The sequence below is a fragment of the Equus caballus genome, chromosome 4, assembly GCF_041296265.1.
Source record: "Equus caballus isolate H_3958 breed thoroughbred chromosome 4, TB-T2T, whole genome shotgun sequence".
NCBI lineage: Eukaryota > Metazoa > Chordata > Mammalia > Perissodactyla > Equidae > Equus > Equus caballus.
Window position 1 is genome coordinate 43,573,846 of NC_091687.1, and position 18,286 is coordinate 43,592,131.

An 18,286-nucleotide genomic window follows, 5' to 3' on the forward strand; every position below is an offset into this window, starting at 1 on the left:
GCTTGCCAAGCAGTGCCACGTCCGCACCCGGGATCCGAACCAGCGAACCCCAGGCTGCTGAAGCAGAACGTGCGAACTTAACCGCTGCGCCACTGGGCCAGCCCCACAACCCCTCTTAAAGAAGCAGGCAGGGCAATGCACCATTTCTGAGATTTGGTTCAGTGTTTGTACCACGAAAATTTGATCTATAAAATTTCAAGCAAGTGCAGAAAAGGAATGCAGATTTACACTCAGGGACTTTTAGACTCTCCACATTCAAAAGATCAAAGCTTGAACGCTTTGTTATTATAACACCATCCAAATTTCTAAGATCTATTTGGAGCTTTGTGACTGGCTTTTGAGATTAAAATATAAATATCTATAAGTTATCATACTGAGTGGCGACTGGGGGTGAGGACAGGCAGAAGGGGCGGTTGTTTCTTTGGTTTTGCCAAACCAAAACCATGAAGGGAGCCATGTATGTATGTTTCCTATTTCTGGGGAGGATGGCAAAGCTTTGGTTCACTAAAGAAAAATTAGACTTGTGGATGGCAGGGACTCTAATTTTGAACAGTAACTTTGAATGTCAACCCGTTGACCTACAGCAAGACAGAGAATGAGAAATGGGCATCTCTTATGGAGGGGAATGTTCAAAATGACTACCAACAGACAGTAGCCTCTTCAGGAGCGTGACTGTTGACCAAGAAGAGCAGCCTGAAATTCTGTTCAAGACCAGCTACCTTCTCCAAAGCAATATATTGTTGGCCAAATATTATAGAACATCAGATACAGTGGTATATGGTTTTGGTATGAGGAAGAGTCAGAGAAGATTAGGAAATACAACTGCAATCGTTTCATACCGGTTTTCATGCCCAATTTCCAGTGAAACTTTGTATTATTTTAATTCTCATGATAAGAAACTGCTGGGGAAAAAAGCACTGGGGATGACTGGAATGAAAGTGTCAGTTTGCTACACATTCCATGCTCAACCAGGGTTAAGTGTAGTTTGTCTTACTCACTCTGAAAATGGCATACTGAAAATGAGGGTGCATAGACCAGGAGGACATACCCATGCCAATATGAGTAAAATTCCCTTCAAAACAAAACCTATAAAGTCCAACAATGACAATTCTAGTCATTCACCAGGTGACATACAAAGAGCAGATAATTCAATAGCTTTAAAAATAGTTTATTTCGTTCTTCCCAAACACATGAGCCTTCTGACCACAGGTACCACAAATTAAATAAAAATTTATATTAGAATACATTTGTCTTACATGATTCAAGATAAAGTGGATTTTAAAAGCAAATGGGTGCCAATTAAGGGAGTCAGGAGGGGATCAGGGTAGGTACTAGGAATAGGGCGCATGCGTTTTCGACAGTGTTTACTGAAAGAGGCAGTAATCAGCACATGTGCATCATATGAGCAGTTACCCAAAATCAGCACATCCAGGAGAGGTGCCGAGTCTCATAGTTCCTCTGTCTACATTATAAAATGCAACAAGTACTTCCCTAACATACAAAGACTTCTCCCCCAGTAGTCTTGGTACCAGCAACAGAATATGATTATTAAACATCTCCAATGTGGTTTTCATTACAAAAACATGTTTCACATAAAAGCTTCATAATACAACCCAGAGACAGAATTAGTGCATATTTAAAATCTGAAGCCAGGCTGGCTACTTCTGATAATTTTTCATTTCTTCCAGTGTTTTTAATTTTTATAAATATGCACTCAGTTTCCTATCAGTTTAAACATACACGAAACACTTTGCTCTGAGCACCATGATTGCCTTACAGTAGCCTCTTTGGGACTATAATCTTAATCCAAGGAAAACAGCTCTAATTTCTATTCAGACTTGCTCCTTCCCCCAAATCATGTTAGTGTTGACCAATCCCAGCAAATGTCAGATACAAAGAAAGGTTTGCGAGCAGAGGCCCAAAGAATTATGAATAATTTCACAACGATCTGGTTAAGAAAACACACAGAAAATGAATGATTTCACCTTATAAAAAGCCTTGGCTTGAATTAAACAAGAGATGGAAGTGAAAAGAATGAACCATTGGTCCAGTCTGAGATGAGGCACGTTTCACCACAGCAACAAAGCGACACAGTCTCCCAGGGGCACTCAGCCTACGGGCCTCCACTGACAGCTGCCGAGGTAGATGCCGACGGCTTAAAGAGAGGTAGGTAAAGTCCAAATTTGTTTTCAATCCCTGCAAATGTGGCGACTGCCAGTTTGTAGCCCCCGACGTGATCAGGATTGGGAGCAGGCAGTGTGATCCTGGACTTAGGAACTGGCTCTGAGCCCGCAGGTTTCCTAAAAGAAGACAAAGTAGAGTGAGAATCTGAGTTTTGTTATTTTTTTTAACTTGGTAAAAACAACACTCAAAAACTGTTAAAATCTGGGGCCAGCCTGGTGGTGCAGCAGTTAAGTTTGCACATTCTGCTTTGGTGGCCCGGAGTTTGCCAGTTCAGATCCCGGGTGCGGACCTTGCACCGCTTATCAACCCATGCTGTGGCAGGGATCCCACATATGAAATGGAGGAAGATGGGCACGGATGTTAGCTCAGGGCCAGTCTTCCTCAGCAAAAAGAGGAGGATTGGCAGCAGATGTTAGCTCAGGGCTAATCTTCCTCAGAAAAACTGTTAAAATCTGCATCATAAAGGAGTTGTGGCATTCTATTAGGCTGTATGTTTCCCTTTGAAATGAGTCTGATCACATGATTTCACTATTTACATCCATCTTTTCTAGTTCATCACGGGGACTAGACTGAGGTTCCTGCCTCAAGGATGACTGAGTATTAGAAGCAGCTGGAATTCCCCTGCGGATTTAGTGTGATACTTACACTCCTCCAAAATCAATGTAGAACCATCGCTGTAGCAATTCGTATGTCAGGAGAGTTACGCCGAACTGGGGTGAGGATCGAAACACACGAGCTTCGAAAAAAATAGGGAAATAACAGATATAATTAGATTAAAAAAAATTTTACCTGATACCAAAGGTTTACTTAAGAACACATTATTTCCATACCTCCAGCTCCTTTCCATAAAGCCTTTGGGCCTTCTTCCCGCAGTATCTTTCTAAAGCAGTCTATCACTCCACTGTAAGTGGTTTGGCCAGCCCGGGCAGCCACCTGTAATCGTGTCTTGATAACATCAGCAGGGGTCACTAAAGATGCCGCAGGCATACCTGCAGGAAAGACAATGCCATTGCAGTCTGGTCACATTCTCACTATATAAAAATAACTGGGCTTTGAACTGCTGGCCCTGCAAGGAAAGTTAAGAATCCTGTGGAATCAAATGCCTCGTTCACTGTCCCCTCTCGGAAGCACAGCTGTGACTCCCGTCCGCAGAGATGGAGGCCCGGACTCACCTACAGACACTCTTTACCTCCCCCTCCCCACATCAGCCCATCTCTATTTGTTATGCTTATGCAGTATTCTTAAATAGTTTTAAGGAATTATTTATCAATAACACTACTTCAAATGGCTGAGAACAAACGGAGAAAGTTGGGGTTTTTTTTTGGTGCTTTCCTGTTGAAATCAGAAACTCGCGAAGTTATTAAGGTCCGATTTTTCAGAGGTGAAGCTTGTTACGCGTTTCCTCTTCATGCTTTTCTGCGGCTGCTGGCACAGGAGGTGCCTCCTCGTACACACTCGACCACCCCTCACCCTGCAAACCCTAACCTCTCCAGTTACACCAGAAAAAGACTTTACTGATAGCTAAACAAACACTGTGTGTGCGTGTGTGTGTGTGTGTGGCGGGGTGGCCAGAGGGGGCGACTCCCACAGATAACACTTTAGGATTCCTTTTTCCTAAGACTGACATTGCCAGAAAAAATATTTGACAGAAAGCTGAAAATTTATACTGGCTGCTAATCAATGAAAAAGGAACAACAACAACAACAAAAACCCTCCCAAAATTACCAACGGGAAATTTTTCTACAGTCATTTTATCCAAAATGGGGCAGGCCATGTTTAGATTTTTTAAAAGCGAGACTGTACTCAGAAGACACTGTCTCTTATGGTTTTATTACTTTTCCATTATGAACCTATTCCAAACCAAATTGGTCAAATGCAGATGCATAAATCTCCTTTGCTTTTTTTAAGGCTTAATAATTCTGTAAGAATTTCTGTCCAAACCAGCGTGGTCTGGCTCCCAGCCCCATCTCATCCTTCCACCAGACAGCTTTAAAGCTACAGTGTGTGCGTGCATGTCTGGGGAAACCTGCAGAGGACACGTTTGCATTCATATTGCTGAGCTGCATCTCATCCTCTTCCATCTTTACTGGGCTCAAACACTCATCTTAGGGAATAGTTTCTATAAAACGCATCACATTTTTGCATGTGAAAAAGCTCACTTTATAGCCAATGCTTCACTGAGTAAGTCATACTGAATTTCCTATTAGCTTAGAGGAATTATTTTAACTTTGAGCCAGGAATTTATCCTCCAACATAATGGAAGGAAACATGAAAAATGCTTAGAAACCCTCTGTGTTCACACCACCGATTTTGTTTTACTTCCTGGTTTAGAAAGAGTTTAGCAAGGCTGTCTGCTTTAGACATGCAATAAAATCCTCCTTACAACGGTGGGCAAGTATGTTAGAGTGTGACTGTGAAAGTCATACAAGCAATAAAACGGGTAAAAAGATTCCTTCAGTTAGGGTAGTTTTCATAAATAGTTCCTTGTTATGAAAAAAGAGAGAAGTATGGGGGGCAGGGAGGAAAGATACTGATCAGTGGAATAAAAATGCCAGAAGAAAGGTGTAAGATGTTTAGTAAGTTGCCTGGCAAAACTGAGTGGTGTGGGGCCAGGAGGGAGGGTGCTTGAAATATGGGAGCCTGTACACCACTCTCACCCCTCCATCCCCAGCTCCCCTCTCTCCTGGGATGACAGCTGCTCGGGCCTTGGAGGAGCTGTGGACATCCCTGTAGACAGCGGATTTCTGGTGTGGAGATTTGCTAAATTAACCTGGAGAACAGCATCAGCCTGCTCCAAAGCAAGGGCAGGAAAGCAGTGTCGACCAGAAAGAGCTTGGTCACCAGACAGCTGTTGATTTTCGAGGCCAAGGTTGGCAAAGACTCCAAGCAAATTTGCCTGGTCTCTAGTGGCTTCCAAAAGGCTAAGCCAATGCTGATGAAGAGGTCAAGTTTTCTCTATTCCCAAAGATGGGAGAGCAAGAGGAGGCTAGGAAACAGAAAGGCTTTTTCTAGGTTCCTCAACAGGGAGGGGACTGGCAGCCTACCTGATGCTTCAGTGATGAGACAAATGACGAGCCCTTGGGGCCACTCGCTACCCACAGGACAGGAACAACTTGGGATGCTCTCCAGCCAACAAAAAAATTGTAACTTTTTAAGGGTGCCCCAAAACTACAGAGTAGAAGTTCATTTACGACAAAAGGAAAGCATGACTAGCAAAATACAACTGTGGAGTGACTCATCCTTTCTTTTCATAAACAGCTTGTTAGCATTTGTAGAGAATGGTTTCTCTGTTTATGGGATATGAAGTTAACGTTTATCTATTTTGGATCAAGGTTAAGAGTTTTCCAAATTCCCTTTGCCTCCTTATCTATACTATCTAGTTGATGTATCAGCTTCTAAGAGAAGTGTAAAGATTCTCATTTAGAATGAGAAAATATCACCTTCTTGTCATACTTTTAAGTTCAGGTTTTATAGGAAAATATTATGTTGATAATACAGAGAAGTTGATGACATATCTTCTTAGTGAATCTTAGCTTTTATAAGTGTGAAACATGCCTCTGTGCTTCTGAATGCTATTTTTAAACCCCGAATTCCATTTAGTTTGACATTAATATTGCTACACTTGCTTATTACTGGTATTTTCCTGGTACATATTTTTCAATCCTTTCTCTTTCCATCTTTTTATGTCACTGTTTTCTCAAACTTCAGTTGACCAGATCTTCCTTCACAACTCAGCTAAAAATGTTTGTATTTACCATGGCGTTGAATCCATTCAGTGTGGCTATTAGGTTTCTTTCTGCTATCCTGTAATATGGTTTATAATCTTCTCTGCTTCTAGTTGTTCCCCTTTTGATCCCTTTTCTAATTAAATTTATTGAAATATTATATGCATTTATTACATAAGTGTAATATTGACAATGTGTACATTAATTAGCATTTACCTCCTTCATATACACCAAAGTTAGCAGTCATTTAGACCGACTCTCAGGTTTAACTTTTATTTGCTCTGTTTCATATATCCCATATTTTCCTCTCTCTTAAATTCACTTTTTCTTTGGCCGCAGAGGGGTCTCTGCAGGGTAACCTTTGAGTCCTGGCACGGGAGAAACTAACTGGAGTTTCGCTCTGCCTCCTCAATGCCAGGAATGTAATGGAGGCTCACGACGTCCTCTGGCATTTCGAAGCAGCCAGTACTGCAAGGAGAAGCGATCGTCTATTACTGATTTCTTTTCTGTCCTTTCCTTATTACTGCTTCCTAGGGAACTCCCATTAAATACATGTTAGGCCTCCTGGATTAATCCTACACGTCTTCAGTTTTCTCTTATTTGTCATCTGTGTATTTTTGCTCCCTATTCCTGAGTTGGGTTTTTTTCCCATGACTTTATTTTCCAGATGTCTAATTTGGTCTTTGGTCATATCCATTCTGTCATTCAGATCATCTGTGGATTTTTCATTTTGGCAATCCTTTTACTAATTTTGAAGAGAGCTTCCTTAACGATGATTCCTTTCAAATCTCAGGACCCTAATTCTAGTTCTTAAAAGTTCTCCCCTGTTCCCTGAATTGCCTGTTTTCTCTGTAGTCCTTCTGTTTACCAACCTTATTGCTCCTTCTGGTCTGAGGACCCCTGGCTGGCTATTGATATTCAAGTTCAAAGGACAGGCTGATCAGTACTGTGGATGGCATCTATCATTGACAGGCCTCTCTCCTGAATGGGAAGGCCGTCTGTGGGCTCTGGGAAATGGGGGAGGCCTGTTAGCTGGATGCAGGGGCTAAGGGAGGCTGGCAGGGTGGGGACCTTCCAAATCGCTGAAATGTGGCGCACTTCACTCTGCGAGTATAAGGAATTAGTTCATACCCCTCTTGGGAAGAGCTGCCATTAGTTTATTTTTTTTTCTGCATCTGTGGTAAAGGTCTAGAATTACCTTAAGCCTTGCCCTGCTTTCTTTCAATTCCTTATAACTACCCTCCCCAGGCAGTGGTCTCTTTTTTTCAAATACAGCTCTGGGCTTTAAGCCTGAATTCAAGTATTGCCTGAAGCTCCACATACTGTAAAAAGGAGGAGAGAGGACCAGGCCCCACCTCCCTGAAGTGAATGCAGTTCTTTAACTCTTATTAATGATGTACCCTAAAACCTCCAGCCCTCACTCCGGGCATTCTAGTCTACACTGAGAGTTCACATTCTCTCGTTCTGCTCTTACATTAATAGAAGTGGTTTCTCCTGCCAGTGTTTTGGGCTGTGGCCTCTTTCAGTCCAGTTTCAGGGTCAACACGTTTCTGTTTCCTGTCTTCTGAGGGCCGGGGCTAATATTTTCTAGTGCCAAGAAGGAGTTTTTAAAAGCGTGTTTTCTGGTATTCGGGAGGAGAGGAGAGACTGATGAATATGCTCAGGCTGTTACCTTGATCCAACTTCTCCTTTTCTTTTTTGTAAGGATTTAAGAACTGCTTTTAAATTATCTTAAGCTTTATGTCCACAAAAGTAGCAAATTTGTGCCAATAGTACTTTTCTCCTCACTTAATTCTGACAATGTTTGTGAAAGTACCATAATCAGTCACAGACATCTAACACTTCCATATCTGTGCTGTGAACAGCTTTTGAAGATATTCATGAATCACGGCTCAGTCTAGGCTATTTAATTCAAAGACAAAACGGTCACCACAGCTTGACTTTTTCCTCTAGCTCATCATTCTGACAACTAAGATCATCTGGTGTGACTGATAGATCACTCTATGAAATGTGAGAAGTATTAGATAGACTTTATTTGATATTATCCATACACCATGTTGAAATGCCCCTCGTTAATCAAAATGTAACATGTTCACCAGAGGGAATTAGAATTTGGTTTCTTAATTTCAGGCTCCCTGCTTCAGCCCTCACCTTCTGACATACTGAGACCCTTTGGCAAATGAACATAAATTCAAATATCGGTTAATCTTACACGATCCTGTGAATTAATGGAGTAGATATTAGTATGTAAAGATATTCCCAGTTTATAACTAGATACATAAATCTAAAAAAAAATCAATATCCTCTAGGTTTTGAGATACCAACAATCATCTGTTTAAAAGCTGCTTATTACTAAAACAATCTAACTTCAAATCAAATTTTTGGAAAAAGACAGTACTTACTGAATAACTGAAATTACTATCAAAACATAGAAAGCATAATCATATTCATTTAATTGCAGATCCATCCTATTTATAATAAAATTGTTCAACAAAAATATATGTATGCTGTGTAAGAGATCAATTTAAATGTAAAATATAAAAAATATTTTTATATAAAAATCTATATTTTATATTAGATATAAAAAGACATACAAAATAGTCATGAGACATTTTTGTCTTACAATAAGTAAGTTAGTGGTCAACTATTATTCATCATAGCTTATTTTGAGATAAGCTTTTCTCCTTTCTCTTAATGACAGCAAAGATCACTTTGACCCTGGATGTGCTTCCTGGGATTCTGTGCATACTCCATCAGTATGTCCTCTCCCTAGGAAATGCCTTTGCTCTCACTGGTATCCGCAGAGGGAACGTGGGGGCCTGACCCATGTTCCACCCAACAGCCCATACAGTGTGGTGCATTTTTGTGCTTGCTGCCTTTTGTGGTGGTGTCGCACTGTGCATGCTTCTAAACAAAGGTCTTCTTGCCCTTCTCCACATTGAATTCTGCTCTCTGGTCGAGCATGCCAGCAAGGGTCTATGCTTAGCAGCCAGTTGCCTGCTTCCTCCCATGACATCAGTTAACTGCTTATCACTGTATATAGATTTTTTTTTTTTGAGGAAGATTAGCCCTGAGCTAACATCTGCTGCCAATCCTCCTCTTTTTTTTTGCTGAGGAAGACTGGCCCTGAGCTAACATCCATGCCCACCTTCCTCTACTTTATATGTGGGATGCCTACCACAGCATGGCTTGTCAAGCGGTGCCTTGTCCACACCCAGGATCCGAACTGGCGAAGTGGAATGTGCACACTTAACTGCTGTGCCCCTGGGCCGGCCCCTGTATATAGATTTTTATGTGCATCTTATAACAAAATACTAATCTTTCTTGTTAATTTTGATACATTTTTAGGATTTTAATTTGGATTTTCAGGTAAAAAAATCACTTGCAAATAATGATAGTTTCATTGCTTCTTTTCTAATATTTATGCCTCTCTTTTTTCTTATCTTACCACACTGACTGGAACTTCTAAAATAATAATGACAATGGTAATTATAACATTTGCCATTGGCTTCTAATATCTATTATTAAATTAAGAAAGTAGCTTAGTTCTCATTACATACTTTATACAGATTTGTAGAATATACAAAACCATCAAGCTCTGTAGCTGATCTGTTCTTTGAAGAAAAAAACAATATGACAAATTGTGTCTTCTATTTTCCCACCCCACAAGGAAGGGAAAGATAGACAACAAAATGAGAGTAAATGTTCTATAGTAAATGTGGGAGCTAGCTCCCAAAACAGCCCTCGATGATCTTCACCTCCTGGTATTCATATTTCTGCATCTGTATCAATTCCTTGCACATTACATAGGGCTGATCAGTATAACCGATAGGATAGTGTGTGAAAATGTACAAGTGTGACTTCCAAGACTAGTTCATAAAAGACATCACAGCTTCTGCTTTGCTTTCTCTCTCTCCCTCCCTTCCTCTGTGCCTCCCCACCGCGTTTCCTCTCCTTCTCTCTCTCTGATCTTGCTGGGGGTGGGGAGTGCAGGGTGGTGGGAAGCCAGCTGCCGTGTCAAGAGGACATCCAAGGTGACCAATGGAGAGGCCATATGGCAAGGAACTGAGGCCTCCTACCAAAAGCCATGTGATTGACCCATCTGGAAAGTGAATCTTCCAATTCCAGTCAAGGCATCTAGAGCCCTGGCTGACATCTGACTGCAACCTCATGACAGATCATGAGGCAAAAAACACTGTTTGGCTCAAGATAAGCTGATAACCCTGATAACTCAGATAAGCTGTTTCCAACCCAGAGAAACCATGAGATAATAAATGTTTGCTGTTTTAAGCTGGTTAAGTTTTGGGGTAATTTGTTATGCAGCAATAGGTAACTAATAGAGAAGGTATCTAGAAATCAACTCTGAAAGACAACAGGATGGCTATAGGGCCAAAATAACAACAGCTTGGGGATGTAAAATAGCTCAAACTTTCAAGAATAATGTGACAATGCCTTAAAAAAATCATACTTATTACCAGCAAACTCTTGTTAGAGAATCTATTTCTCCAAGGAAAATGATCCAAAATAGGGGAAAAGCCTTTAAGCACAAAGACGTTTATTGTACAATACCATGTATTTAAATATTTTTTAAAAGAATTTAAGTTATCTAAAATTGAGGATTAGATAAGTATGCAGCAATTAAAAACTATGTGTACAAAGTTTTAAATGACATGATAAAATTAATATTATCAAACATTTAAAAATACTTACTGTGTGCCAGGCACTTTCTTGGATCTTTATGTCTATTAATTCACTTAATCCTCATATATAGATGGAGAAACAAGCAGAGTGGGATTAAATAACTTGCACAGGTCACACAAGTATAAGAGGGCAAACAGCAGTTTGCTGGGTAGTCTGACCTCACAGCACACGCCATTAACCATTTTGCTGTGATGGCTAACAGTGCTTCAGATACGATACGAAGTGAAAACCACATATACACAGCGTGATCACAACTCCGTTCAAAACCATTCAAAGAAGGGAAATTAGCAAAAATGTTAAAGAGTGATTACCTTTGAGTAGTGGAGTAATGGATAATATTGTCTCATTTACCCTTTCTGGTACTTTCCAACTATTTTACAATAAGAAATATTACTTTCATAATCATAAAAAAAAGGGAAGAAAATAAACCTTAAAAGAGAAAAAAATCCTCTAGTAATTTCTACAGCTCTCATAGTATGGATTACCTAGGAAACTCCTTCCCAGAGATTAAATCACATCTGGGTAGCTATCTTCTCCAAGGAGGAGTTAAAGGTAATAATTTTGTGGTGTGAAGAAAACAAAGCTTGGAGAGAGTCCAAGACTTTGACCTGAGCTCTAACACTTACCTTCTGATTTCACAACTGATTTTTGGAGTGCCCTACGGACAGGTTCTTTTGGATTCAACATAACACTGGCTAACATGTCCTGAGGATTCACCATATGCTAGGCCCTAGCTAAGTCCTTCACATGGGGACTTTTACTTGAGTCTCACAACCACACTCTCTAGTGGGTACAATTATCATCTCCATCTATAGTTGAGGGAACCAAGGCTCAGGGGAGGTTAAGTCACTTCCTAGCATCACACACCAAGTGGTGCGGTGTGTCAGTTCTCCTCATTAGGTCCTACCTTATCTCAAATAAGTAATGTGAAGTGAATTATACTGTAAAAACTTTTCATTTATATATACGTAAATGACATATAATGGACACAGTGAATCAATGGCCAAGTTGGGGTTAAAAGTGGGAATTCTATATTCTAGTTTTGAAATCATGATTTCTTAAGATGGGCAGAGTGGTTTCATTGCTACTCATACTACTAGGGTTCCTGAGAACCAGGGAAGGACAATCCTGCCTCATCCGCCAATATCACCGCCTTTGAAGAAAAGGGATTAACTAATTAAAGGGGAGCTACATGGGTTCCTGCCTCCAGGGGCTCCCTAGGCTAGCGGCGGCGGCGGGGGGGGGGGGGGGGTACACAACAAACAACTTCTCAAAAGCAGGGGCTTGTGCTCCAGAGACTCAAGCCACATATCTGATGAGAACACCTGTATCAAAACTGCCTGGACCCAGGCATGCCATGACTGCCTTAGGGTTTGTTAACTCATTAAATGTTTGTCACCACCTGGAGAGCTAATCCAGATCGTTCCAGCCTTTAGGGTCTCTGGAAAGGAGAAGCATCAAAGACTGAACTGATTCCTGCTGTGGCTATAATCAAATTTCCTCTAGGGATTTACTTTGGGATTGTAGAAACCAACCACCATATCTATTTTTTTCTATTGACATTTTTGCTATAGCACCAAAAAAAAAAAAAAACAACAGTCACTGCTCTCTGGGATTCAATGAACACACACACCCTGTTTCTACAACCTTACACAGCTAGGAGGAATCAGGTAACTAACAAGCCTAAATCATTTCTGGTTCTACTGCATTTCTTTTCTCTAAACGATAATAAGTACTGTTTAAATTCTGGACAAGCTTTTAGACACTATTTTGCTCAGACACCTTTAAGCCATAAGTATTTAGATTTTTAAAAACTTCCAACTCAAGAGTTCTCCTTCTTACACTATGAAGTAAAACTATGAAATAATGTGGAACTTGAATTGGAATCCAACACCACCACAAAATGCACCAGTTTTTAATGAGCCTTTTCTGGAGTTAAGAAATTAAGCTTGTCTAATAGTCTAATCTGCCAGAAGTAAGATTAATTTCTTTCCCTTTCTTTTCAGTAGCTCTTTAAAGCAGTCTATAGCCATCTCATTTGTGCGCTGTCAAGAACTGTAGGCAAAAATTCCAGTGCAGCGGCATGGGGGGTGGGATGGTAGCAGAGCTCTGTGAGGGACACTCACCAGCTATGGCGCCAGCCAAGAGCAGGCTTCCGGGGCTAATCTGCCCATCTTCATTCGCAAAGGAAGCCTTCACATGAGCATAGCACGGGAAGTAGATGGCCGAGAAAGGAATGTCCCGCAGAAAGCAGGCTTTGGCACCCTGTACATTTGAAAAGGAAGAAAAACCACATGAAACACATATCCCATTGAGAAGATCAAGCTTCTCTGGAACTCACCTCAGAACAAAATATTCCTGGAGAAGACCAAATTTGTACTCACAAGTTGAAAGGGGAACAGAAAACAAAATAACCCCAATTCTGCAAGTAATAAATCTGAATTTTGTTTTTAAAAATAAAACAAATTTTATTGTGTGGTGTGAGGAAGAGGGGGCAGTTCTCATTTATGCTAACGGTAAGACTTCGACTGAAACAATTTTGGAACGCTGCCTGCGACATCCTTGTAAATCCCTGCTGATGGCAGGTCACTGGCATTTCCAGGAGGATCTGTTCTCAGAAGACAGTCAGCAACAATCAAGATGCCTCTGTTTACACACTAGGAAGTAGACAAATTATATAGGTGGCGGGGGAAGGGGTTTATTTTTCATATTGTTTGAGACTCTGATCAAAGTGTTGGACTCTTTCCCAGAAAAAATTACACATATGTAAAAAATTATATACCTTTTCAAGGGGTTCATGGATCCCCTAATTTATTCACATACTTACTCCTACCCTCCAGAGTTTATGAAACATTGATAAATGCCTGTTCTAAAGCCTTAAAATATTTACAATAATTCCTACGCATTTAAGAGCTGTGTGTAGAACAATTAGCCACCAGAGCAAAGTCTTCAAAATAATTTCTCATGCCAAAATAATGCCATGGGGAGGCCTTGAGAATTGATGTGTGCCAGAAATATGATATACTATTCTAATGAAAACCACAAGATGTATATTGTGCTTCAGGTAGGCTAAATGGGAAGGAAGTCACCTCTTTTCAACACTCAATGATTTAATACCATTTCTTTCACAGATTTTTTAATACCTAAATATTTCCACCAAATTTAGAGATCCTTCAAAGAAAATAATGAATCCATCCAGATTCAACAGATTTAGCCAAGCCCAGTGACATTTACTGAGGTCTAGTGATGTTGGAGCTTGGGCATTTTTGCCTGATGCTAGGCTCCAATCTGTCAAAGCTCCTGAAACTACACGTCTGTTATGGTAGCCCTAGCTTTTCTGACACCTGCATCATACTCTTGACTCAAACTGAGTTTGTGAGTAATAAAACCCTTAGTCTTTTGCATATGAACTACTATTAACCTATGTGTACGGTAACAATTAGTTGCTTTAAACAAGTAATATAAGCAGGACTTTATGTTTAATCCTGTTTAACTTCATCCCAGTTTGGCTCAATTGGAACAAATGCTTGGAATCTGGATTCTGTCACGTTGGCTATTCCTCAGTCAACTCACCCATGAAGGTGTTAAGATGCCTCTGTCTACTTTGAGTACAGAGATTCAAAAAAGGACAGATCCACATCATGTACTGCCAATCAGCCCATATTTCTGCATCTTGTCTACCCCCAAACTGTTAAATGCCTAACTGAAAAGAAGAACCACAAAATCCACCACACCCAAATTCCTCATTTTATACATGTGCAAACTGATGCTCAGGACAGTTAACCTATCAATTGCACGTTTATTAAAAGCCCTGCTGCTGGCTTGCTCAGGGGGACTTCCTTGGAGGCAGTGCCAGAGACTGGTCCAACACTCAGGACTCTCAAGTTCTTTGTACCTCCCCCAGTTTTTTCAAGGTGAAAAAGTACAGTATAATGCCAATATCCATGTGTAGCGTCCAATCCTTTCCATATGATTACTTTTTTAAAAAGTTATAATCCAGGTAGTTACTGTTTAAGGGTAACACTATCATCCATTTGTCTCTCTACTTTCACTTCCATTTCCTCATTTTTAATTTTTATTTTGTGAGGAAGATTGGCCCTGAGCTAACATCCCCCACCAATCCTCCTCTTTTTGCTGAGGAAGACTGGCCCTGAGCTAACATCCGTGCCCATCTTCCTCTACTTTATATGTGAGATGCCTGCCACAGCATGGCTTGATAAACAATGTGTAGGTCTGTGCCGGGGATCCAAACCAGCGAACCCCGGGCTGCTGAAGCAGAACATGTGAACTTAACCGCTACGCAACGGGGCTGGCCTCCATATCCTTATTTTGGATAAAATAAGGAAACCTTCCTGTAAGTTCTGCTAGCTATTTGCCCACATGCAGACTCTGTCCAGGAGATATTCAAGTTAGATACCAAAGAATCAATTCAAATTGAGATCAGTTAAATCTTCCTCATGTCTGGCTCCCTCCAGATAGTAAAAAACATTGCCATATTACTTACTGTCTTTCTAAACAAATTGCTTCGGAGTAATTTTTTAGGCTGATATAATTCCTCTTCCCACAAATCCTGCTTTTTACTAAATCTATGAGTTTTTACTTTTAACCTCATCTCCTAAATGTTCACATCTTAGAGCTAAACTTCAGTACACATGCTCTGTCCACTTTTTTGCTGGTAATATTTTCCCTTTGTTTTTTCCCTGATTATGAATTATTAAGTGCTTATCATAGACAATACAGAAATGTATTACAAATTTAAATTGCTCTTAATTTCCACCAGCCTGAGATCACCACCACAACTATTGTACAGTGTATGTTTTGGAGCATTTACTTCAACAGTAATATTAACTACCATTCCACAGTTGGGATCATAATTCTGTGGTTCTGAGTTGCCTTTTCTTCTTCTTAAATTCATGGTGCATGTTTTTTTAGGGGGAGGCAGTATTGTCTAACATCTCTTTCATTCTTCAGCCATATTGTCTAAATTTCTTTTGCATTTGTTGTTTCAAAAACTCTACCACCATCTTTGGTCTTGGCTGTCCTGTGGATTAAGCCCAGTATTCTCACCCTTCTCAAAGCTTTGCAATGACTTCACTTTCCTATTTTCCTCTCCCTGGTCAGCCTGATTCCTCTCAGGTAAAGCTACTCAATGCCCTATTCACCTGATCAGTCAAGGTGCACCTATCACTCTGCATCTTTTTTGATGATTGCCAAGCTGGGAATGTCAACCTCTTAAATACCACCTCTTCATTCATCTAAACCCCAAACACCACCCTTTCCACTGAGGATAGGCAGGGAGTGGATTCCATATGGCTCCATGTCATCTACACTTTCTCACCGCTGTTCTGAGTTTTCCTCATGCTCTTACATCTGTCTCTGTCAGTGTTGCCTATTTCAGAGTGTAAGCAACCAGGTGCCAGGAACTACTGTCTGATTTAATTTAGAAAACACTTAGCAAAATCTTCGGCGGTCAGCTAGGGCCTGAGACATGTTCCTGGTGACCCTGATGTGGCTTTGCCAATTCCCATTAAAAAAACCACAACTAAAAAGAAAAGTGAGAGGCTTTGGGATACCCTGTCAGGTTTCTGCAAGGAAAACTAACTCATTTCTTGGAAAAATATATTAGAAACCAAAACTAAGCTGTTAGTTTTTCAAACAAAGATACAGAATTTGTTGGGGATACAACAGGGCTTAGGAGGAAGTAGGTGATAATTTTGTAATGGGATATTAAATTTTAAAAAAAGGAGAGAGAGGCAGTGATTAGCTCTCCTTATGGTATGTGGCTTCCATATGATCAGAAGGCCACGGGAAGACAGGATCTGATTTTAGAAACATTCCCGTGACACAAGAAGAGTAAGGCCATGGGAAGAAGCAGCTGGGTTTTCCCAAGAAGGAACTCTCCCTCCTCGCCTGAAATCACACGTTAGTGTGAGAACGAATCCTAGTAAGGGTGTGATGAGCTTTAAGAGATGTCTGAAAACAGCTCCAGACCACGGAGAAGGAAAATGGCTTGATCAAACAAACACGTAAAGAAGAACAAATCTAAGGAAAAGGTGGAGCTGTATTGTGAAACACAAGGAAACATGGTTAGGAACATGTTGTAGTTTCCCTACCAGGGATCAGACAGGGTGGTGAAATAATTTACGCATATGAGAGCGAATGTCAGACTGGGCAAGAACTTTTAGGTTTCTGATTATCCGAGAAAAAGGAAGAAAAGTCAAGGAAGAAAAATAACATGTGAAACAGCTACCATCTCTGCTCCACAGAGGCAGCACAGCCTTGCCAGCAAGCTAAAACATTTGAAAACTCAAATTTCCACTGATGGAGGTATGAAGAACCCCGGGCAGAACTCTCCCCATCACTGCGTAGCCGTGTGATGAACACTGGGAGAAACCGAGCTCTGAACCTTCCTCACTCGTCAGAAATACTGAAGCTTGCCTTCTTGGCTGGGGGAGGACCAGGGCTTTGAGAATAAATGAGGTATTAACTGTGAACGTCCCACGCAATGCGGCAGTTACAGTACAACGTAAGGCACAGCGGGGGTGAAGAGGTCTGCGTCTCCCTGGCTCTCCTGGGCCGGCATCCTTCCAGAGCCCAGCTCCTGCTCAGGCGTCTCCCTGCAGGGATCACCTTCCTGAGCCAGGAGGTACCCCCCATTCTCACACCCCAGGCATCAAAGCCCCCTAAGGAAAGCTCACTTTGCAAAAGATTGGAGAAAAAGGCGCAGACTTATTAAATTTCTCTGGCCTCCTTTCCTCACGACTTCCTTCAGGTCTAAGGCACAAAGGCAGGTGCCAATTTGTAAGGCCGCCTCGGGCCATACCTGACCTGTTGCTCCCGCACAATGAAAAGGGAAGCAGGATGTGAAAAAGGCTTTTAAAGTTCCAACAGTGAGAATGTTTCGCTCCCAGATTCCTTGATAAATCCTTCACTTTGTGGTGAACACCCATTCCCCAGTCCTACATCAAAACACAAACCTGTTTGACTTGAATTCTACTTGCCCCATGTACAATTTTTACTAAATGATCAGCCATTCCGAACAGGCAACTTTATAATAAAAGGAAACATTCCGTGCTGCCCAAGAGCCTGCGTCAGCACACAAAAATAATTACCTTGGCTATTAAAAAATTAATAAATTACAAAGTGTGTGCCACCTAAAATAAATCTTTAAATGTTCTTGCCTTATAATAAAATCCCCACATTTTCCTGCTTTGAGTCTTTCTCCCTGGTTCTCTAGGCAGCCCTGCCCTCAGACATTCTCTGGTTGGCCCTGCATTTCCTTTGTACATGCAGTAAAATCACTTTGGGGAAATAAATAAATGCAAAATGCAATCATCTCTTACTATTCATTAAAGCACTCTTTCTCCAAAAAGGGGAAATTATTGTTTCTTTCTCCTTTTTAATAAAAGGCCCACTAATAACAGACAGGAACAATAAAAGGCATCTCAGGGGAGACATATATGTAAATACACTAGAATCAAAACTCAGATCTAGTTTAATTATCGAGTCTGGCTCTGTTCCAATTCTGTATCACTCTAAAGTCTCTCCGTTATCCTTCTATTAAGGTCTAGGAAAGATGCTTTAAGGGTAGGCTTCTCATAACTTCAAGTTAATAGTCCACAATCCACACAGGCCAATTAGACAGGCATAGAGATGCTGGCCACAGGATCGCCATG

General features: G+C 40.9%; 1 protein-coding gene across 2 annotated transcripts in view; it reads right to left on the bottom strand.

The window, feature by feature from the left end:
• Positions 1 to 1,152: 1,152 nt before the first annotated feature.
• Positions 1,153 to 18,286, bottom strand: part of SLC25A13 (solute carrier family 25 member 13) — a 195,997-nt gene continuing 178,863 nt past the window's right edge. For both annotated transcript variants that reach the window (XM_023639244.2, XM_014739147.3), the window contains exons 15-18: positions 12,737 to 12,875; positions 3,015 to 3,173; positions 2,830 to 2,920; positions 1,153 to 2,300 (exon numbers count right to left, since the gene is read on the bottom strand). In XM_023639244.2, the coding sequence (XP_023495012.1) occupies positions 2,114 to 2,300; positions 2,830 to 2,920; positions 3,015 to 3,173; positions 12,737 to 12,875 (576 nt within the window). In that variant the 3' untranslated portion in view covers positions 1,153 to 2,113. The remainder of the gene's footprint in view (positions 2,301 to 2,829; positions 2,921 to 3,014; positions 3,174 to 12,736; positions 12,876 to 18,286) is intronic.